General features: G+C 36.4%; 1 protein-coding gene across 4 annotated transcripts in view; it reads left to right on the forward strand.

The window, feature by feature from the left end:
* LOC124160251 (bifunctional 3'-phosphoadenosine 5'-phosphosulfate synthase 2) overlaps positions 1-25,030 on the forward strand; it is a 98,667-nt gene that overhangs the window by 67,064 nt on the left and 6,573 nt on the right. For 2 of the 4 annotated variants that reach the window (XM_046536066.1, XM_046536067.1), the window contains exons 2-7: positions 16,178-16,207; positions 17,524-17,638; positions 20,625-20,860; positions 21,850-21,988; positions 22,710-22,828; positions 23,611-23,835. In XM_046536066.1, coding sequence (XP_046392022.1) covers positions 16,178-16,207; positions 17,524-17,638; positions 20,625-20,860; positions 21,850-21,988; positions 22,710-22,828; positions 23,611-23,835 — 864 coding nt within the window. The remainder of the gene's footprint in view (positions 1-16,177; positions 16,208-17,523; positions 17,639-20,624; positions 20,861-21,849; positions 21,989-22,709; positions 22,829-23,610; positions 23,836-25,030) is intronic. The other 2 variants (XM_046536068.1, XM_046536069.1) reach the window with 1 other exon arrangement.

The following is a 25,030-nucleotide window of genomic DNA, read 5'->3' on the forward strand; positions in this document are numbered from 1 at the left end:
GTGCAGGAAGTGATAGTAGTAATGTTGGCGATAGAATATCTCACATCCACGTACTTGTTGCTATAATATGGTCAAGGCTTCACCATTTTAGGAGCGTCTTAATGCTGCGAGACCTAATTCTTATCCAAATCCATTGGTGTTTCGTTGTAAGTGATAGATGGTCTAATTTTATCCATAAGTAATGATCCTCTGAGCTCTTAGTTTTACTTTTACTTCCTGTTAGAAAGGAGTGTCGCCCAGCATAGCCTCAGTAATCGATTTCAAGGTTGTGTTCATCCTTGTTCAATCTGTATACTCCATCTTCCCCCGGCCTTCTGCCAGAAGTTAATTGATTTCGGATTGTATGTCAACCAGACAGCATTTTAAGTGCAGCTACTTTCGCAAAAAATATATAATAATTATATTATGTCAATAAATTAACATAATTATTGTTATGGTCTAAGTTTTACGCGCATTTCTGTCGTGAAGCGCCTTTGCACTTATGTTTCGTGTGCATCACGCGGTTTAGACCTGATATTTCTCATTTCTTTGAAATTGCTGAAAGGCTTTTATTTGTGGCACAAAGGGTTCATAGTTCATTACCTAACTTTCTCTCGATCATTTTTCTTACAAATGACCAGTGCATTATCCCTAGAATTGACAAAATATTGATTTTTTCTTCGTTTCGCTTTTTTGGAAAGCATATAATTACGGTGACACAATATTCTTTTCCGCGACCAATATTTTTCGCATTAAATCTTTCGCATTAAAATTTACGATTTTATTCATTAAATTGTTTTCCTCATATGTGTATTTGCTGAGTATTGCATCTTAAAATATTGCATACAAAGTGAAGAAGGAATCGACAGAAATGAAATTCAATTAATTATTATTTATATATAACATAATCTATTATTAGTTTACCTGGATTTTACCACTGACTGTTGGGCATTTCCCGGTGAACATCATTGTTTCAGATTAAGAGTGCTGTGCATGTGTGTTCTGTTGTCTGTATGAGTTATAGATATGAATTCTTCCCATCAATGATTTGGAATCCGTGTTGAGGAAGAGGGATTTGCGATTAGTGATTTATTTTATTGAGCTGTAAAATTTCACTACCGTGGCATTCATACTTTTAGCGAACCCTCAAAATTTTCTATGCCTATATAACCCATTGCGAGTGTAGAACGGAAGTGACTTTTATGATATAGACCCATTCAACATATTTGTCCATCGCCTCGTAAAAATACTTCCTGATTTTTTTCTACGGCCTTGCATTGAGCATTTTTTTTGATCAATCGATATTGTTGCTATGAAAATATTTTTGCCTCATCTTTACGTAATTTTTTTATGGCCATTGTCTTTAGGGTATAGTGTTTTACCAAACATTCCGATTGTTTAAGAGGTTAATAGCTCAGATAACCGTGTTATCAAACCTGCCGTATATCTGGTCTCGAGTTCTGGAACTTATCTTTTCGATGTTGACTCGCCAAATTTGAAATGTTCTTTCTAACTCCCGTCGTTATCTTTCGTAAATTTGCATTTTGCTTTTCAAGAAATAGACCGTTTTTTTGTTTTAGTAACTTTATTTTACCTATTGATCATTCAGTTTTGTAATTCCTTCCCTTTCATTACCATAGGAGTAACTCTATTAGTGCGAATGAAGTTACTTGTCTGTCACAGTGCTTCAAAACCGTATGTAATGCATCCTGTTTAGCACGGATAGGTGATTTTTCTTGCTTCCATTTTTTTAAAAATAAATTTTAAATAATAATATTACTTTCGTTATTATTATTATCATCATTATTAAAGTATTCTTTCTCGTTTACCCAGCATTCTTCCCTCCTACATCTTTTTCAACATCCCGTCTCTACTCAGTAATCGCTCCATCCAAATCCTCTGTCTCCTCCATTTCCCATCTAGAAGCTACCTCTTCTTACCCACCATGCCTAGCACTTCGTCGTTCCTCCTCCCCCGTCCACGTTATCTTCTCCTTTCTTCTCCTTACCTTACCCGCATCTCGAAGGCCTAGTCTTTTCTGGTCCTAAGAGACCATGTTACCGCATCTTAAAGCGCGACACTCCAGATCAGACTCGTCCCTAGCTTAGAGTTGGCCATTTGCTACCAAAAAGGGACAGCATTTTCCAGTCAGATTTTCGGTTCTCATTCCTCTGGTCTCTTCAGCGTGTTTGAACTCTCATTCGAAAATTGCGAACATGATTGCGTAGTGCTGGAGGAAATCATGTCGTTGGTTGAAGCGATACGGAATATTGAATTTTGCTTAAATGCTTTTCTTTGCGCTCCACCAAGTGCTTATGTTACGGATTGATATCCTTGTTACAGGCAGTGGAGCGAATACTGTTGGCCAATGAGATTCCTTACAGCACCGACTATCTGCGCTAATTTCTGCGATCTATTACGGCACGAGATTGGATGTCGGCGAAGTAGTCTCCAAGGACGGTAAACAATAATTAAAAATGTTACTAGAGAATGTCGGGGAAAATTCAATGTGAGCTACATGCATTATGTGAAATTAAATTCTCTTTCCCTTCGGATTATTTTGTACAATTACCTCCTCTTACCAGACCGGTTTCCACGTAGGTACTAAAGATGAATCTATGTGACATTTGACGTTTCTGCAGCGATTTTTTCAGGTTTATTTACGCTCTTGGTTGTTGTTATGAAAAACTTTATAATAAATACGCATCGTTTAAGTGTATCAGATGCAGATTACAGTGGCGGGCGATGATGCAACATCATATTAATCATTGGAAGGGATATTGATATTTAGTTTCATCATTACATCATTATGCTAGATTTACCATGAGGATAGTACTTGGGGAAAGTCACGGAGATCATGGGTAACGCATTGATTCAAAGGCACTGAATGTTATTATCATCATTTCTGCTAAAATCAATACATTGTACGTCACTTCATAGCCTTTCAAGGTGTGTGATCACTATTGCCTCACCGCATTTCAATAGTTGCCTACGTTATGGTGAAAGCTCTGGGAAATTAGTCAATGAAGCGAAAACAATAAAAATTTTCTGCTCACAATGGCCTATATGATCACGTGTGTACCTAATAACAAAGCGAGCGATTGGCCTAAGTAATCGTGTAAGATAGCTACGCAAAATATAGTGGGCGGAAAACCCGAAAAGCAGAAATTTCAACACATAGCCGAACCTACGAAAATATTTTGATTTAAAATATGTGATACCCTGTGTACCAAATAAATTTCGTTAATGAAAAGAGTCAGTGATAGCATACGGGAGAGCCTATATGATCACGTGTTTACCTACTAACAAAGCGAGCGATTGGCCTAAGTAATCGTGTAAGATAGCTACGCAAAATATAGTGGGCGGAAAACCCGAAAAGCAGAAATTTCAACACATAGCCGAACCTACGAAAATATTTTGATTTAAAATATGTGGTACCCTGTGTACCAAATAAATTTCGTTAATGAAAAGAGAATTTTTGTGAAATCTGAAGAGTCAGTGATAGCATACGGGAGAAGCTTATCTGGGCAATCAAGGATTCGTTACCGATGTCCACTCCAATACTCTACCCAATTGCGAGAGTGAAAAGTAATCCCTGTTAATATCATATGGGGCTTTCGTGTATTTTTTCCTTCGAAATTCTTTCCTTGACAATTTTCATTAGATACCTAATTATTTTTATTCTGCCTCGTCTTCTTTTTCTGGTTGTATAAGTCTCGCTTTTGCCTGAATAGGGTAATATTTCAATTCAATGGAGCACCTCTTGATGATCACGTGCTGCTAATGAGTAATTATGCATTGTCATAATTTCCGGTGATTCTCTTGTGAGGGCGAATCCATGAATAATTAATTATTGGGTAATAATTGCGTCACAAGAGAAGCTGTGATTGCGAATGACTGTGATATTAACCCCTCCGCTTACACCCAGAAAACTTTTCCATCAACTCTCCTCTAAAAACAAGTGAAATTCACTGAAAATTCACCGGTACATTTCAATTTAACGCAATGTTCACCTGTTGAGGGAGTGTTGGGATGAATACGAGTATGCATTTACCCAATCATTCAGCATTCGACGATTCAACCTCAACTTAAGTTTTTCTTTGTCGATTACCGAGGACCCTTATTCTCGATTTTTTAAATAAATAACTGGTTTTAAAAGACTTTAAAACCTTGCGCCATACAATACATGCTACTACTCATTCTCATAATGTTGGAGTAAATGTGCAATTCGTTTCTTTAGATCCTCTGTTTTTATGATGTGTGCTTATAACTCTTCGCCACTAAAACGTTTAGTCAGCTATGATTAGCGCATGAACTTTAAGCAAAACGACTTGTAGTAGACTTTTACAATGCCTCCAAATAACATTCGGGAAAAATTCGTCGTGATGTATTTATCGCGAGCTGTGCTATGTGGTATGTGAGCTTATGGGATATCGAATTATATATATGAGATTTGTCTCATGATATCTCAACGTTTGCGCTGCAAATTTCATATAATACAAAACACGACGCGGTGTTGAAGTTTGAACATCGGAAATTTCTTCTCTCTAGGCAATTAATCTTAACGCCAAATTTAATTCGCGTAAAATAGAGCAAGGGCTAAATTTCCGCATCCTTACGTATCAAATTGATCTTTGGAATGGTGGATATGTGGATGAAAATGTTTCTAATCGGTGATAATCTCTCTCATCTTGAAGATAGCAGATCTCAATGTATACTCCGTATTTATGATCCGTCACTGCGCGATATGAATAGTATCTTAACACTCATATTGATCAGTTTGATTACGTTTGTCAACTCTAATTCTTTTTCGTGTTTGATGATAAGTTGGCGATTGGCTCCTCTGGTATTGATGAATATTTTCTCAACTCTGGAAAGCACTCATCTAATTGTAGCAATGAAAAGTTAGCTGGTCAGTATAATTTAATCTCGATTCTTGAATTGAAATAACCGCATTATGTGTGTCAATTATCCTTCATAAATTGCTGCATTCTCGCTAATTGAATCTGAATAAGTTGTTAAAATGGCTAAAATTTTGATGTATAATTTGGCATAAAAGCCTCATACTAGTCTTATTGAATGCCTTGTTTGATAGAATGACACTTGCGAAAGTATTTTAGTGACGAATAGGTTATTGAAAATTCAGTGTTCTGCACGCAAATGGGAGCATTGAAAATGATGTTGGATAGTGGGAGCCTTGGGTGATTCCTTTTAACCTAGCGAGGAAATGCCTTTACAATAAGCGTTTGTTCCCCAGTATCAGATGCGACCGAGATTGAAGTAGCATTTTCTGTGATCACATGATTCCTGATGAGTCTGATCAACATCTCCTATGCATAAAGACCTCTTTCAGATCCTGTGACGTTACGTAGTTAATCCGAATGTGTTGATTTTTTGGAACCTACTTGCTTTGGTCCCTCGTAATCAACTCATTCGGACTAACTGGGTTATACATATTACACACACAGCATTATACATAGGTGTTGTTCTGATTGGCAGATGCCGACTAAAGCGTTCGTTTTCATGCTGTTTATTTGAATCGTTACTTTCATGTCTACAAAATATTATAAAATTTAATGTCTACGAAGTACCAAATCTACCGCCGTCGTTATTATTATTATTAATATAATAATAATAATTATTGTATTTTATCGGTAAAGGAAGGTTTCCATGGAGAAATTGAGATGTATCTCAGTCTTCCCTACCTTTATTGACTTCCCTCTTCAATTCGCAATCGTGAACCTCAATTTGAAATCTGATTTAAAATCTGAACATGATTTAAAATCATTCCTCCCACTTTTACTGCAGCTTCCAAGTCATCCCTCGCCTCTCTTACCATCTCCTCAGCGTACACGTTTAAAAGCAACGGCGATATTGGACAACCTTGCCTCAATCCTCCTTTTATTTCCCCAAAATTTTCTTCGTGACGAAACTTAAAGCCGTACGAACTCTTTGCGGATAGCCATCTTGAACCCATATGTTTATGCTTACTCTGAATCGAGAACAATCTGATGTGTCCCGAGCGGTCCGTCGCAGCTTGCAGCCGTCCCAATCGCTGAACTTGGGATTTCCATCCCACCCTTCCCCCCGAAGTGGGTCACGGTGCTCGCGGAAAGGTCTCTTGGGTGCATTCCAGTCGCTACTCTCCTCTCACGTGCCATTTCCCTTCCGCTTCTCGTTCGGAATGTCCGGTCCTTTCATCAATTATTTTACGGGTTGTACGATTTTGATAAAGCTTGAAAAATAAACAGACCCGTAATTAATTTTCTTTCTTCTATATCTCACAAACTTCTCGAGTAAAACTTCTTGACGAAAAATTGGCGGCCTTAACCCTCTCGCAGATAAGTTGATGACATTACCGACTCCTGCTGCGCGGGTCACCGTGTCTCAGCCACTCCTGTTCCTTGTGCAAAGATCTTGAGTGGTTCGTTGTTGTTTACACTCTTGTTGTTTACACTCTGGTGAACGATTCCTCATCTCAACTAGCGGCTCTATTTGCACAATTTAAAGAACCAAAACTATAGTGACATCACCAACTCATGAAAAGTGGACAATAACTTTAGCGTTTTTTTTTACTTTTAAACTTTTGAGAGAATGGCCGAACGAGGGTGATTTTTTTTGCCTTTATTATCTCTCCCTTACATTTATCAAATTCTTTCAATTAATAGTATATTTGTGTACGCGAGTTATTTCCATAAAATCCTGACACGGAGGAGATCATTCGCGCATTGCAGCAAGGTCGGGCTCGACCGTGTTTACCGGTGATTGGCCATGGGAAGTGGAGACGTTTATTGTGCATCAGGAAAGTTGAAAGCCAAGACACGAGGAGTAAAACGGCGACAGCAGCTCATATTCCAGTTTATCATATGCCCCCATCAATCTTTGAATCTGTTTCAGGAAAGTCCCGAGAACGGCAGAGTTTGATTTGTTTGCGTGAAAGCTGTAACTCTTGCACGTTGCTTGGCGTAGTATAATTAATGTACTAATAATTATTATATTTATTGTATCATTAGATGATTGTACATCAGAATAGATCTTGCCAATGTACTTACATATACGTGAGTCAAAATGAAATACATAATTCACAATTGGTTCAAAGATAAGTCAATTAACAGCCATGAGTATTCTAAAAAATAATGTAAAAAATTCAAAATCGGTACGTGAGCGCATTTTAAAATGTTTAAAAACTTAGAAACATCCTCAGAGTTCTTTATCATGTATTTTACCATGGAATGAAAAGTTTTCTTACTTCACGATTTTTAACTATAGTTTTTTATCCTTCAATTTTTTTAAATTTGAAAAATTATTGGAGGGTTGTTAAATGCCTTCATTGAAATTATGTCGGCATATATGTATAAGCATGGTATTAAGGAGTATGGTGAGCATAGTAGATGGTTTCGCTGTGCAATGATTATGAGGAACTGTCTTACAATAGTGTCCCTTACTGTTCCAACCTCAGAGAAAATATAATTTTCCGGTAGAAGGATAAATTCTCCGCGTCATCAGCGCACTTTATGTAGTTCCTCTCCCTTTCCGGAGTTTTTTTTTTAAGTTCAAATGGATGTAGAAGTCCTAAAGTTAATGTGGATGCAGTAAACCTCGTAGATTAAGCTTGATTGGTGCGGACCACTGGAGGCTAAGAATGCTAATGGTTTTGATGAAGAGTTAGGTAGCGAGCTGGAGGCAAGATTTTTGGAACAGGAAGAAATTATGATGCGTTGAATGGCAGTTGACGCTTTTCTGGGATCGGGATAAAATTTGCCACGAAACACCACTCTCCGAAAGCGGCTTCATTTTTTTACTATGCAATAATCGTGTAAATTTATCATGCTCTCAGTATTAGATGGATGAATTATGATGCCCATCTGAAATTACAGCTTATTTTTAATTAAAGATCTAACGGTGCCGTAAATTTTACCTGTGAATAATTTTATGAAGATGAGCAGTAAAAATCAGACCATTGGGCATTATGATGGTTGCGAGCAATTGAAAATGTTTAAATTATATACAGAAAATTATTTTTGTAGAAATTCAGTTATCTTTCAGTTATAATGGCAGAGATCGGCTCAACTTGGCTTCTGAAAAGGTGAATATATGCGCAGGTTAGCGCGTTAATTCTCTCTCTATTCAAACACTTGCCAAAGGGATTGATTGAATTTAGGCCGTTTGCCAAGCGCGGAAATCCATTCATTCTCCCTTGTAGTGCCGCGGCTGGCATTGGTGAAAGGATGTAGAGACTGGTATAAGGAAAAGAAGATAAAAAGGCTGGTTTTCCAAAGTAAACGTGTTGAAGTCGCGTTCCCCTTATTGACAGACAACATTTTGTAATGAATTCGCTTCAGCTCTTCCTACTTTCTTCCTTGTAAATTTACTGAAGCTTCCTTGCTTTCTCTTTTCTTTGTACGGTTACTGCTTTTGTTTTACAGTTTGAATGAAGCATGGTGACTACTTTGATATCTCATAATCGTACATAGAATTTGTTTAGGGAAGATTGCTCTCTTGTGTTGGCGGAAGCATTTTGACGTGCACGAAGTAAGTGATTTGACGTGCACTTATCGTAGCGGTTACGTGTACGTAACATTACGTAACTTCTTATCAAGAGCTTAATAGTGGAGAAAATGGAAGGTCCCAAATAGTAGGCCATTTTCGAAAATACTAATGACAGGAATTCAAGACAACAGAACGTCAAAGTAATGACGTCAGGCGTGAATAGGGAGTACTAATGGCCGGCTGCAGTAAACCTGACTTAGGATTGCTGTGATTATATAATCACGAGGAAGATTTTTGAGCGACGGAAGAAGAAAGCATTCCACCAAAATAAATATGTACTTACTGCGGGAAGTATACACATGTAAGTAACGGAACAATTAAACAGAATTTAAATTTTTGAGTATGCTTCTCCACGGAAGTGAGGCATGGAAAATGACAGCATCGGAGAATTCAAAGGTGGAGGCTTGCGAAATGAGGTGCAATAAAAGAATGAAGAAGGTTAAGTAGATACATCGCGTGAACAATGTGGAAGTGGTGAGAAAAGTAAAAGCATCATAGCAACCTTGATAGGAAGACGAAACAACCCAATCTGGCTTATCTTGAGACATAATGGCCTAGTGAAGACAATCATCGAAGGGCAAGTAGATGGCTTGAACGGAAAAGGTAGTCCTCGAGTAAAATATATGGAAAAGGTAAAAGAAGATGTGAAAGGGAAGAAATACGTTGGTTTGAAAAGATTAGATTAGATTTATCGGCCTAAGTAATAAATTGTTATGGTTAGATAAGTAGCGGGAAATATTGCTAAATATGTATGGCGGTGAACTTATCTCGCTAGATTTAAATTTGTGACTAAGCATGATTTTATTTTGATCAGTTTGAACAGGAGAATGGAGTGGAGAGCTGCGTCAAACCGATCTTAGGATTCTTAGGATTGTTGACCGGTGATGATGATGATCTTATCCAGTGGCGTAGCCAAGAATTTCGTTCGGGGGAGGGGGGGGGGGGGGGTGTCCAAAACCAGGGGGAAATTTTTTTGAAAAACAGGGTACTAAGTAATGGGTTTTGAACTAATTTTAACACTTTTCATGATCGAAAAAACTTCATTTGTTCAAGAAATATTTTGTAAATTCATGATTTTTCAATATTTTGTTTTCTTTTATGAAGGAAAATAATTGTGTTTTTATATTTCGGCGGGGGTCCGGACCCCCTGCACTCCCCCTGGCTACGCCACTGATCGTATCGGTGTATCAACTTGATGGAGTTGTTGGTTGCCTAGGGAACAGAATTGATCTCCTCTGTTGTGAACTTACGTATTTCACTTGCTAACCTCTTGCTACTGAATGATATCTACTGTCACTTTTTAAACCAACTTCAGATGTAAAAATAGACAAAATAAAATGAGTGTAATACCAAATTATTGTGCTAGCAGTCTTGGAGCTTTACTTCATATATACTTGGCACCGGGAGAAGGAATCACTCGAGGTTGCTCCTTGAGCGAATGATGAGAAAAGCGTTGGTTAAAGCTAGCTATTCTCCACTTACTTCCGCTGGCTGTTGGCTACTGTTTTCTTAAGTGGTTTTATTGCGACACCGAGACCGCTTGTTACTGGCTGAGTTAGAAAAAAGTGTTCCACGCCATAGAAATGCCGTTGGCGTTATATGGTTTTATGTTTGCCTTTTTTAAAAAATGATTCTTTCGTATTGTTCCTCCTGCTTTGAAATGTCGCATGTGTTGTGATGTGTTACCAGATTTTAACAATGAAGGTCATTCGTTTAGAAGACTATGAAGGCGATTTGTTCCGTCGAAGGAATTTAAATTTACTTCATAAAAATATTTTTACTCAAAGAGGAAATTTTTATGAATTCTTTTTCGCTCTGAATGTCCCCTCGAATTCACACAAAAACTTGGATTCGGGGAAAACCAGAAGTTAGGTTTTCGAATCCCGCCCAAAGCGAATTGTTCTCATGGATATTCGCAGCCTGCACGAAATAACCACTCATAAATTTGGGACTAGGAATATTTATTCATGAAAAACGACTTGACTTTTCACCTACGCGATCGAATTTTGAAGGTTTTTTTCTGAACAGACGCCTTCTATGAAAAATGACTACTTTTATAACCACAAAATATTACCGATGCAGTCGAAGTTTGTATGTGTATTTTAAAGGCGACCTAATTCCGTCCTTTATTGCCTGCGACCATATGCTTAGTTTGGAATCTCTGTATGAATGTGCCTATATTTTCACGAATGAAGTTGCTCGATTGATAGTATTAATGGTTTTGGGATGCCGTACATCCTGAATGTTTTCGGTGTCTGCCGCGTGTTGCCGTTTATGGTGGCATTGTCGTCATCATGGCAGAATATTCAGATTTATTTCGACCGGTTGAGCTTGGCTGGTAATTGCGAAAATATAAGGTCAATAACGCCATTGGTATAAATATCAACTATTCAGTGAATTGCTCATGTTACTAGTGAAATCGTACTGTTGTGAAAAATATCAGAAATGATGAAATTGCCTTTCATATCGTCGTTCATTTTCCCGTGCGTGCTGTTAAACTCACATTTGGACCTCACTGAAATAAATACTTCCTATTTTCCACGATTATAAAATTTATTACGACCTAGATTTCAATATTACTATACACCTTCTTAATTTAAATTCTTCGATACCTTGAAGATGTTGTAGTAACATTGAAACATAGGTCGTAATAAATTTCATAATCGAGGAAAAGTGCAAGTATTTATTTCAATGTGGAAAAATTCCTCTCGATCACGCTTTAATCTTCGGATTCTATACGTTTGGACCGCCCTCGGAGTGCTTGTAGAGTCTCAAGTGTTGGGAAATATGTAATAAAAAATGAATTCACTAGTAACAGAAATTCTGAGAGAAAGACAGTGATTAGTGAGGCGTGTTTCGGGATATTTCTCGTTCGCATATTTTTTCGTTGTCAGCTGCGGTGCGACGGAACACGCAATAGGAATTACGTTGGCGTTATCTTGGTCTTATGTTTTGCCTTTTTTTTCAAATGATTCATGCATATTGTTTCTTCTGCTTCGAAATGTCACCTTTTTCGGATGTGATACTAGATTTTAACTATGAAGATCATTCGTCGGGAAGACTGTGTAAGCTATAAGACTATTGCTTGCCTATTCTACCAAATAGCTATTTCATATTTTCGGTTACTATCATTGGAATATGCCTAAAAAACCGGAAGTGACAACGAAGCAATTATTTTTTGATACATACCTACTTTGTGACCTTTTCCGGCGAAAATATGAGTGAACAGATATTTTTACGGAGATCCGACCCGAGACCCGATTTTTAAATCGATCCTTTTTTTTACTTGGATATATTTTCCAAGGTATAAAAAAATCCGGTTGAAATTTTGAAAACTTGACCACATTTTCAATAAAACTGATTCATGAATACATCCCACTGCCCAATGAATGAGAAATGAATATCTTATTGTACTATTTTATGCTCTATTAAATTCGGTAGCATATTTTATAATCTCTGTGTGTTTACTCGTGCGTGTTTGCATTACTTGATCCGTGCGCTGTAAAAGTTTACTGTTATATATAGTACGCAACTTTGCTGATGGTAGCGTTCCCTGTAGTGCTGCTCGTGAATAGGCATAATTACTTTGGCATTGATTTCAGCCAACGCTGCGAAAACCCGGAAGATGAAGATATCTACGAATCCAGAACGCCGTGGAAGACTTCGAGCCAACACGCCATAATTACTTATTCGATACTTGCGAAAAAGTTGTCCTCAGGAACCAATGAAAATTATTATACAGTAAAACTGGCTTATTGCGGATTTCAGGGTTTCATCGTTGTATTTTGTTATTAACGGGATTTCTTTATATCCATATTAAAGGATTTTGCCGTATACATAACAGGATTGCCGGATAATATTCTGTATATCGTCTTTATTTAAGCAAAAGATCGGTAAAAATTAACTATCATCCTACCCTTTCCATCAAACCGCTGTAAAACGAAGGATCTTAAGATCAGCGGTAGAAATACGTGGTGATGGCTAGCGTAGGAACAACTGATTATAAGGTAAGAAACGGTGACGTAGCGAAGATAGCCTTAATTTCTTTATAAAAAGGAAATAATTCCCCAAGGGACCAAAGAATAGTTCGTAATATCGTACTCGTTGCATGCTGGGAATTTAACATTAAATGAAATTAATTGGAAATAATAGGAAAGTCCAAGGGACCGGAAGCTCACCTCGTTATAGGCGGGATTTCGTTGTATGCGTGATCAGTATAAGCGTGTTTTACTGTATTATTATTATTATTGCTTTGCAGCTTTAACAACTACTGCTACCTTTTGTGATCGCTGACGCCTTAAATCAGGCGCCTCTTTTTATTTTACTCCTTGCTTTTGTACATGCGAGTGGAGGTAGGTGAAAAAATTTAATTCTCGTTCAACCTCGGAAGATTCACTGCGATCGCCTCCTTGATACCGACGCCATGCCCCTCTAGAATTCTTCCTCGGGCGATTTTCTTTGCGCTTAACCGCCGGTTTTACGTTTCCTACAACGATTGTCCTCACAAAAAATGCGGTGAAATTACCCGTGCTTAAGAAATGCGGAACCTATATCTCCTTGAAATTGCTTCTGAAGGAAAAACTATTCGAATGGCCGTTAACCCCAAATTGCATTGGGGAATAATAGAGGATATTTTTTTCTGAAGGTGGCTCATTGCTCATAAGTTTTGTGATACTAACTTTTTTATACCACTTATTTTTATTATACATTTAAATGCAGCGGATTAAGTGTACTGCACCATCTATGTTTTGATTTTTTATACGTTTGTACTTAAAATCGTCGTATCATTTATTGCAATCCTGGTCATTAGCTTTACGAATCTAATCGTATTTTAGGTGTTCGCACCCAACTTCCCTCCACCTTGGGTACCTGGAGGGAACCAGACATACATGGTCGTCTTTCATGCGTGAAAGGTGATTGGAGGTGAAATAATGGCACGATTTATTATAAATGTTGTTTATATTATAGAAAATAGTTCTCCAATTTCTCAGTTTCAGGTAGAAACGGATCGCGGCATAAGACCGTGCTGATAAATCGTAAATATCGTAAAAGTAAATTCGTGTATACTGCTTCTTTTCGTCCTTTCCCGCCTGCTCTTTAGCATGATTTTATGCATTGAAGTTGATTACCATGATAGATAAATGCTCAGCTCCGGGCATGTCGACTACGAGGCAGTGCGAAGAGAGCACAAATCGAGCCACCCATGCCAGATAGGTCGAAGGGTTGGAGCCAGACGAAAGGTAGTCCACGAGATAGTGTCACGTAACAAAACACTATTGTAATGGAAGTTGGAAATCCTACCAACTATCTCTTCCCTGAAAAATATCGAGTACAATCAGATGAGCCTCAGAAACTCATCGAACGGGACCCGTCCGCAAAAGGCGGGTTTCGTTCAAGGCAGCGAGGTCCGCAAAGTCCTCGAGGTCATCAACATGCGAAACCCTTGCAGAGACTTAAAGAGGGAAGTCCACGATGGGAAGGGCGGTTGCCAGAATACTTCTTAAATACTCTATGGAAACCTACCATAGTCGGTAGAATACTTATTAGATAATAATCCCATCACGAAGCGCTTAGGAACACTTGGAACGCTGCTGTGTTGATACCGGTAACGAGATATTATTTTTGAGCTACTGCTATTGTAGTATATTTCAGTCTTTAAACCAGGCTTTTGTTGTTGATTCGTAGCTTTTGTTCGCGAAAGGCTCTATCTACTTTCTCGTTGGCATGAGCATCGTCGGCTTTCTCTATGGCATCGTACTCGGGAGAGGGGTCTTGTCGGGCGGTTGTGTAATTACACGTTCCCAAGAGTTCACCGTTAATGTCGCTGTTGGAATAGGGCTTCTTTTTTGTTCGTCCTCCACGTCGACCCTCACTTCTCAATTGCCCCAGGCGAGATTGGACGGAGTTGAATTCGCGTGACTTTCACACTCATACTAGGGCGAAGTCCAATTGCTTGCCGCTCTTTTTTTGCAGTGGGCCTTCTATTACACACCACAGTCGGAATTGCCTCGTACAACAATCCATTTTTTTCATTGTCGATTATGATACAGTTTGGAAAGTAAAGAGGCCGGTACTCGAGCTATTTGCGACGAAAAATCGACGCCCTAAACCCTTTCGCGGGTGAGTTTAAGCTCAACTCGAGCCGGTCATCGCCGCGCCGCACAGTGGGCTGAAATCGAAAAAAGCTGGTCTAAACCTCAACAATCGCATTTTTGAGTATGGAAAATGAAACTTTACACAGTTGTTGTCAATATATTGGCGCATATTTTGACGCAAACTTTTTTTCATAGGTTAATTTTTTAACAAAGTACATGGCCTAAAAGTTGAACAAATTTCTCAATGTTTTCCCGCATTTTCATTTAATTGATTAAATTTAGCATTTAATTTCCCAATCTTAGTTGGTGGGAGGTTGAGGCGTGAGGAAGAATATATTGTGCGGATTATTCAGAAAAACTACGAGAAAGGGGATTTATGATCGCTATTTGAACGACAAAAGAAGAGGCTGATGGTTTTAGACTGTCATGACTAAAGGCGAGAAAATAATGAATAGAACAGAATGATTTAAAAAATTGCATTCTTCAGGATCATAAAAACAGTTTTCAATATGTCCAATTATAATTATGGTGATATTTTTTTCAGGTGAAGATTATGAAGTGGTCACACCGTGGTCCTTACTAAAGATTGCATAATGTTAGGGTTTATATCCTTCGGTGTAGGCAACCCAACTGGCTCTGGAATACCCCTTGAGTATTGAAGCATGACTATTAAATCCTCCGTTTAGGTGTGGGGCATTTTTGTTTTCGCGGCTGTTGTTTCATTTTCGTTGCATGCACTTACAGGTAAACGGATTTTTTTGGATTGAGATTGACTAAAGTAGCTGAAGAACATTGTTCTGGATGGTATTTTAGATATAATTTGGTGCTATTTCGAATATCATTATCCCGAAATTGTTTATCGTTGGGTATTTAAGAGAAATACGTGGTACGTCAATCCTCTTCAGTGTATTTTATTTGTAATCCAATATTTTCCACAGAAAATATATCCTTTGTCAAATACTCCATCTTGCTCTTGCTTTATGTAAAACTAAAATAGTTTTTAACAACTTGAATGAGGCATTTAAGCCATCGATATCTCATGAGATTATATGTATAGTGTATGAACATCAGTGTTTTGGTTTACATTAGATCCTCGCTTTATGACATTAATCAGTTCTGAAAGACGGAATATCAAGCGAATTCCATTGTACGTCTAATCTGCATTTTGTCTGGATGATTAATCAGTTTAAGCAGTTACAGCTCATGTGACTGTTGGCATGTTCTAAATGTGCTTTCAAATAAAGTGTATAATTGTAAAATGGATGACATATGTGCGAGTGGAAATAAAATCGGTAAAATTTGTAATTCCAAAAATTGTGCTCAAAATCAGCTCAGATGCCAAATCTATCTTAAGCCAAACCCATCTTAGAGTGAGGATCTAATTTACTTATTTTTAGTGCAACTTTGGTACAAATGCTTTGAAATGCTTTTGAGGTACCATATTACTAACAAAATTGATGGGAACGTGTGCATACTTTCCTGCTAATTACTGTTGGAATTGAGCTTGGGTCTGCCAAACTTTCTCTTTTTCATCAAAAGTTTGTCCTTTACAGGAAATGATCATCACCTCCACTTCAGCTTGGGTAAGGAGGAGTTTGAGTGCATACTTGAAAGCATGCTTGAGTGTTTTAGTGCATGGGGAGGGATGAAGTACGAGTGTTTGCTTTAGTCTCTCTTGTATTTGATGTATTGAATTAAGTGTGTTTGTTTCTGTGAATAATTGTTCGCTGCATGGCTTTTGGCACCTTTATGAGTCCCAATTTTTTTCAGCTTCTAGTCTTCATTCCATCTTGATTGAGTAGCATCTCTGAATTTGTTTTAACATAATAATTAATTTAGTCTTGATAATTTGTCCTAATACCAAAATGTAATTACTATGCCATAGTTTAGTGAGTCTGCTTTGTTGTCATTTTCCATCATCCACTGCTTTATTGTAACTTTTCCACATTGTAGTATTGCATTAGGGTAATGTAGCCCGTAGAAGCATGGACTATTATTTAATGAATTATGATTTATCCATGAAAGTACTCCTAGATTTTGCTGTTTTGGTCAGGGATTTGCTGTAAGATTTCTAATTGCTATTCAACATTTTATTGTGTTATTTTTAGGAGAGAGTAGTGATTAAATTCAATCTATCTTCATTATGCAGCATAAATCTTGAAATTCTCAACAGCATGATCTTCACTGCAATCCTAGTATCAAAATTATATTGCCTTACGTCTTTGGTCATTTTAGTGCATCTCTATAAGCTGTTTTAAATAATTTTGGCTAATTAATGCGTGAATTGATTTAAGATATTTTTGCCATTTAGATGAGAATGACATGTGATCTCAGCTTGCTTTAAAAAAAAGCATGAATTTGATATTTTTTACAGACACCATGTTACCCTTGCAATTCATGGTTGTATTTGATATTTCAGACTCAGGAATTGATAAATTCATTCATTTCAACTGAATTAAAATAAAGCTCCTTTGAAGGTTGTACATTGTTGATATGGCCAATTTATGGCGTGTGACAGAATCTATGCATGTTCATAGAATGTATTATTTAGCACCTAAAGATTGTAGTGTATTTATATGAGTTTAGTTTCTTTTTTCAAAGAAATTTCATAATTTTGATGCTACTCTTCACAAAGAGCTAGTAGTATACATATTGTAGAGCAGCCAATGTGTATCACAATTTGGTGATTCATCCAAGGGATCCCATTAAGCAACATGGCATTACCTTCAAATATATCCTCTATCCTTCATTCTCCATTAAATAACATCACAATAATTTATTATTCCTGATTTTAGTTTGCATGTACTTGAGTTGAGAGTTGAAGTACCTTTGATTGGTGTTCTAATCTAAAAAAAGTATCCATATTTTAATAATTTTTTTTTTATTTTCGAATAATCAGGCTCTGCAAGTTGCAACAAATGTGACTGAGCAAAAGCACCACGTATCCCGAGACAAGCGAGGTCAAGTACTTGGCAATCTCCGAGGTTTCCGAGGGTGTACCGTGTGGTTTACTGGTAAGTAGTGTATTTATGTATCTCAATCAATTTCCCTGCATATAAATATTTCCTTGGACAATTAATAATGGGCTCATTCACTAATTTTTTAATGCCGATTGTGGTACAGTTTGAATAATAAAGAGAAAGATCGCCACCCTTATGCATTTCGACGATAAGTCGGTGATGCCACAAGCTCATGCCTAGCAAATAACTGCTTCTCAGTCTCTCCTCTACCTTATGCACATACATACTTCCATGGTTTTTTATCGTTAGCAATCTCGCAACATTTCCTTCCCTTAATGAAAAGTTCACCCTGAAGGAGCGAATAAACCAGAAATATGATGACATCATCAACTTACGAAAAGTGAGCTGTATCTTTCCCATTCCTTTACATTTTATTGTAGCATACATGAGAGAGGGTTAGAGTGAGGAAGATTTTCTTTTTGTCACAACTTATTTTTCCCTTCCAACTACCATTGAAAAAATGAATTGCAATTTCAAGTTGGAGGGAACAACCACACTGCTATCAATTACTATGAATAATCTTTACCTTAATAGGGTGATTGGGATGTATTAGGATTGTTTCTATTGAGACTGCAGAAAATTTGTGACTTTAAGCAACGATTTATCAAAGTTTTTATTGTATTAAGGTAGGTTAGCTTGAAGTATTTATTAAAAATTCTGTTAGTGTCCCCTTCAATTCCAAATGAGGCTAATTCCCTTTCATTCTATCTAAAAAAATCCTATTCTCTTTCCTCCTCTTCCTTTTTAAACCAATATTTTTCCCTCTAAAACTATTTTCGACATCATCTCACACCTCCAGTATTTTCTCATCCTCCTTTTCTAAGTGACTATGTTTTCCCATTGTAAACTTTCATTTCCTCATGTTTCTGCTTTTCCTCATTCTTTTTAGTCTTACGTTGCTTTTCATAAGAAACTGAAGTAATTATAAATTACTTTTGGAGCCTTTGTTGAAATAATGAATATTAAAATAGCAATCAAGATTATGGTGAGGTGCTGTCTCTGAGATCTTGAAGGCTATTTGAAGTTTAGATAGTTTCTTTGGATGCCAATCAGTAAATTTGATAGTGTGAAATATTCCATCATATTTATAGAAAATAGGTTGTTGATATTTGAAGTAAATAGAGCTGCAAGTTAGAATAATTCTTATGAGCATTGTTATAATCTATAAATAGTCTAATCTGTATTAACCTAATTTACACGGAAGTAAATGTCTTTATTTATTTCCATCCCTTCAAATATAGATGTTAAATATGTATAGTATAGAATTGAGTAATTCAGAAATTGTATGTAATCATTATCATATATTACCCTTTCAGTAATCAATTTATATCTTCAGAACAATATTCATTTCTGTGTTAATGATGAGTCATGTAGTTAAAATATGACTTTCATGCTTCCTCTTAACTTTTTTTGGTTCACTGAGAATGGCATCTTGCTCATCAAAGCGGCAGAATCCCATAACTTTATCTGTGTTGAACCTTATTTTTATAACTGTTGACCTTCAGGAGTCATCATTTATCTCTTTTTCTGGGTCAGTGTAATCAAGTGTAGCTTCTTAGCTGAGCAAATGTCACAACTTCCAAAAAACCTACTACTGATAAAGCTTCTTGTGCTATCTAATCCAAATTTCGTAACAAGCTCAGCTCTTTTTCATACTTAATCGGATTTTCTTGAGTGGGTTTTGTGTGTAAATATGTTTTTTTAAATAACTTTGCCTGGATGATTATTTAGCCTTAGAGGGCACATCCCTCCCACTCAACTTCTCATTTTTAGTGGCATATTAATTGCTCGAAACTTATGACACCCCCTTGAAATTTTCATGTGATATACAGTACACCCTGAAGGGACGTGCTTGACACTGATGATGTACTAGAGAATAATCACTATCAGTTGTTATTCCAAATGGTTGACTTGGATTGGTTGCAAGGAGATCAATTTTTTTGTGTTTGTGGTTTTTCTCTTCAGCGTCACACTGTGAGGGCCCATGTCTTTGTCAAAATGAAAATTTTCAACCACAACATAGTCTCCGATTGAATTTCAACTAATGGGGATCAATCTCTTGGGATTGAAATTGATTGGAATAATTCCGACATGTGTCAAGCACACCTTCCATGGGAAACATTTGCCTCTGTCTCATATTTGAAAATTTTACACTGGAATTTTCTCATACAATTTTTAAAATTTGAGATACAGGCAAATATTAGCAAAGGTTTATTCTACTTGCTGTGAAAATTTCAAGATGGTTACTTTACTTTCAAAGTTTAGACTAGAAATACATCAGAAAGAGAATTTTTACAAGAAAATACCCTAAATCTTTGTGGAATCACATTGTCTTTGAAAATTCATTTCCATATTGGTAGCGATTTTTAAAAATTTAATACTGTTATAATTATTAAACAAAATGATATTTTTAAAAATTTTTACATCTTCCCTTTTTATTTGGCTTAATAATTTCTCCCTCCTGGTAAAATTTTTCTCCAGTCAATTTGTTCTCAATCAGTGCATTATCCCTGGATGTTGCAGAGGTTTACATGAATCCTTGAGGGTGAGTGGTAACGGGATGGTACAGGAACCCCTGCATCAAGGGGGGTTTATTACTTTCCGTGATTTCTGCCTTGCTGGTATACTAACTATACCTCCCAGTGACTTCATCTCTGATGTCTGGTATGTGCAGGCTTTTAGATATTAACCAATTACATATTTTTCATAAATTTTTGTAAATCTGTCGTAATGAAAACACTTAAACAACCTTAAAAATGACTATCTATGACTGAGCACACCCCTTAATCTACAACTGCCTGCATTTCACCCTGTTTGGGAGATTAGTGATGTAATATGTACTTTCACATTATTCATATTTAAAAGCCATTTTAGGTGTTACTTAATCCAGTTAAGATATTCAACCTGATTTTTTTCTGCCTAAGCTGAAAAATGTATCCTTCTAAAACTTATCAAGTGAAATTTGTATTTTCTTCCACAGGGCTTTCTGGAGCGGGTAAAACATCAGTGTCATTCGAACTTGAGGCATATCTGGTCTCAAGAGGAATTCCTGCTTATGGGCTTGATGGCGACAACGTGAGAAAAGGCTTGAACAAAAACCTTGGATTCTCTCCCGAAGATCGGGAAGAGAATATTAGAAGAGTTGCTGAGGTTGCTAGGCTATTTGCAGACTCTGGAGTTGTTGCACTGTGTTCCTTTGTCTCACCATTTTCCAAGGTAACTGAAGATCTGACTATGCTTTCTCACTTGTGAAAAAATGGAATGTTGTACTGTCAATTAGAGTGCTGGCCATCAGCATTAGCTATTTTGGTTACATAATCCTTGATAATAGTGTCAAGGTTCAATATATGTAGTTGGATGCCATACAGTCTCATTATTAAAATTGGTAACTTCTTGTACGTAGCATCATGAGCCAGTTATAATCGTGGCCTTTCTGTAATTGGTCATAATGGAGCCACTCTATTTTCCTCATCCTTCAGCGTTACTCTCAACAGTCATCATTGCGAAGATTGGTGCAGCTCTCCACTCAATTCTCCTATCTGCTAATATTTTAACATGTACATAATTTTTCTGCTGTACATCTGTATGACTATCTCTATCACTATCCCTTTCCATATGTCTTTCAATGATAATTTTCATTTGACCATGTCTTATGTTGTTGGCAATTAAATTTCTCACGCTATCTATCCTTTTGATCTTCATCATTCTTCAATGATATCCTGATTCTGTAGTGATTCTAAATAGGAACCATGAATGTGAAGTCCCACAATATTGTGTAATGGCATACCTCTTGAATTTGGCTGTTGAATGAATCCGTTGTATAATGTTTTTGGAATTCAAACCAGACTGATCTTCATTTATTTACTTTGAGATTGTGCTAAGTGAGCATTATGGTTTGTAAAATTGGAACTCCTGAGAAACAGTCAACGATTTTAGCTGATGTTGATTATATCAGCTATAGATTGGAGTGAAGATACTGACCTCAGTTTAAGTGTAGTTATGTGCCCGTGACATGAGACTTGGAAGTTCAAAAATATTATTTATATTGGTATTCATCTTTTGGATCACCATAGTCTGAATTAATTCGTAATGCCTTCTTCCCTTACTAAAATTCAAGTTTTTACAAAATGGGTTAACAAGGGAAATGGTAGTTCTTAAATCTCTCTTGTATGATTCATTAAATTTATTTTTTATTCTTTAAACAGGATCGTGAGATGGCAAGAAAGATTCACAAGGAAAGTGAGCTTCCCTTCTTTGAAGTTTTTGTGAATACTCCCTTAAATGTTTGTGAAACAAGAGATACCAAAGGTCTTTACAAGAAAGCCAGGGAAGGGAGCATTAAAGGTAATTTAGTTATCTGATAAGTTTAACATTTTTCCAGTGTTATTGGAATACATTCCTGTGTTTTTTTGTTTTGTTTAGAAATACTAAGTCATAGCAGCATTTTGCTTATAAATTGTTGTTTGGACTAAATTTAACAGAACTCATTCATCACTATAATTTTTCTCTCATTAAATCATTAAAAATATTTCAATTGTTTTGCAAAGAATTCTATATAAGCAATTTAAAAATTTTAACAATCATGAGTGAAAAATTTGTTCCTAGAAGTTCTAGGGAATTTTTTTAATGATAATGAAGCAGGCCATGTGACTAGAAGTTCCTCTTTTCATAAGAATAAAACTTATCCATAATTTAATTTGGTGTACGGTATGAATTTTGATTTGTTCATTCTTAGCATGGGTTTAAATTTACTTATATTTTGATAAGTACCATGTGAAATAATGAAAGCAAATTTCTAACAATTTTTATGGTAAATTTGTTTTAATATAAAATGACGTTTTATAATCTTAACTATACATGCTGTTAACTGTGCTGGTGCATACTTGGGATGCTGGGTTTACATCAAAGATTCATCGTGCATTGGGTATTATTTTATCAGATTTAAGTATGACATCAAAATATTTTATTTGAAGTGAAAATGATAAGATAGGTATGCATTTAATATGAAAAAAGGGCCCTTTATTTCTATGATTTAGTTTTGACTAATAAAAATGCTCTGTTTTAGGCTTCACTGGTGTGGATCAAGCGTATGAGAAGCCTGAGCATCCAGATCTGGTGGTGAAAACTGTTGGGTGCACAGTGGAAGAAACTACATTGCAGGTTGTGGACTTACTGGAAGAGCATGTGAGTGTGAATTTGCGACTATTGCTTTAACCAGCTTAGCTACTGTGTGTCTCCTAAGTACAGTGGAAGAAAATCTCTGTGGCAGTGGAACAAATTTAAGCTAGCATATGCAGATGTATGTCCAGCGCATATTTCTATGATCTAGTCAGGCGATATTTTGTGAAAAAGTGACATGATTAAATAAAACTTAAGCAATGTATTTTTATCTGTTTATCAAAATGCACACATTTGTAATGATGTGGCACTCGAGAATACAATTACTATTATTTGGGACAGATGGTAGAAATTTTTACACGTAGATAAAGGAATATTTAAATCCTTTTATTCATAGCAATAAAAAAACTTTATTTTTTGCTTCTCATTAATCTGGTTTTTAATCAAATGTTCTGAACATTCTTCGATTGTTTTACATGTTTACCTTTATGTTCTCATCTGCTGTTTTTTCTTCTATTAAATATTTAATGTAGGTATGAAGTGAAATATCTTTGTCAGTAACAGAGGACATTTAGCTTCTTCTTCACCTCTGAAGCTTTCCATATTACTTTGATGACATGGTAATCAAAATAGCACTTGTGATAAATTTTTGTCTCCTCTACCTTTGCTAGTGGTGCAGTAGCTACTTTAATCTACTCAATTTTTTTGTATTAATAATTGTTAACTCCGCGTGGGTTTTCACTGTAATGCCCTGACTGTATATTTTTAAATTGAATATCCCAGAGGCAAGATCATATGTAAAAAAATTTGTGGGTATGTCATTCATAAACGGTGATTTTTTCTCTCAGGGCATCATTCCAAAGGGAATTAACCGACCAGGAGAAAGCATTTTGGGATTGGACCGAGTTGAGGAACTATTTGTGAGTGAAAATAGGCTGGAGGATGCAAGGAAGGAGGCTGAGACACTCAAGCAACTGAACATTTCCACTCTGGACCTCCAGTGGTTGCAGGTGCTGGCTGAAGGCTGGGCCTATCCGCTCAAAGGCTTCATGAGAGAGGACCAATTCTTACAGGTCAGTGCAGCACGTAACTTTTTCCTCAATGGAGAATTTGCTCAATTTTTAGAAAAGAATTAGCAAAGAAATATATAAAGCATAAATACTTAATATTAAATTTTTTACCTCGCAATATCTCATTTACATTTAGCAGTAACATTTTAAAAGTCGTGCTTCACATCCTGTGTTGGAATAAATGGTCGCCATCTTACTCATTAACTGGAATAAATAAACCTTGTCAGTACTCAATGCTTTCTATTGAAAGCTATATTTAATTTGTGCATTAGTAATTAGTAACAGTATGTGGTGTCTTGTAGTGTGGGGTAGTGTCTTGAGCAGCAAGCTTAAAGTTTTGCATTTGTGTTTACCTCCACTGTGGATAGCCCTCACAGCCTCCACCTAGGTGTGGCAAAGTTTTCCTCTGCTGGTTGCCTCCTCTTTTTTTTTTGCTACTGCAGAGATTTTCATTATTTCTTGTATGATTGATGGAGACAAGTTGACTTCTAATTTATTCAATAAAAATTATATGGAATAGTTATCTATCTATCTCTATCTATCTATCACAGTCTATCTCTGGTACTAATACTTATTCTCGAGAAACTTTGAACAATTTTCCACAAAAATTATGTAGTAATTTGAAACCAAGGTCAAATTAAAATCTTTTTTTGTTGAAAATTGCATATTGCTATTCCAATGAGGACAAATTCCATTTTATATTGCTATAATCTCAGATACCACGCTTGTTGCTTTTTATGAGGAGAGTGACAGCTGATAATGGTGAATCCAGCGATGTATACTTCTTTTTCTATGTATACCATTTAGGAAAATACTTTCCATTTATCTTTACACTGTTAAACTCATATTTTGGATAAGTCTCCCAAGAATTACCTAGGAAATAGCAAATATTTTTATATTGATCCAACAGTTTCAGTGAAAAAGTTTGGTGAATTTCTACAAATATATCTTGTAACATGCTCAATATACCTGATGTTTGTAATATATTTCACAGCTTTAGCGTAAGATTCTTTCAGTGCTTCAATGTTAGAATGTGTGAGGGAGAGCTCACCACAGAATAAGCCATTTGTATTATACCATGCTCAGGTTTCACATTCCAAAAATATTTCCTGGGGGTGCCCAAAGACTAAACCCAAATTTGAATATGGTACTCTTTGATCAGTTGCTAAGTTCTCTACCCAATTTATTGATTTTTTTT

This window comes from Ischnura elegans, chromosome 6 (genome assembly GCF_921293095.1).
Source record: "Ischnura elegans chromosome 6, ioIscEleg1.1, whole genome shotgun sequence".
NCBI lineage: Eukaryota > Metazoa > Arthropoda > Insecta > Odonata > Coenagrionidae > Ischnura > Ischnura elegans.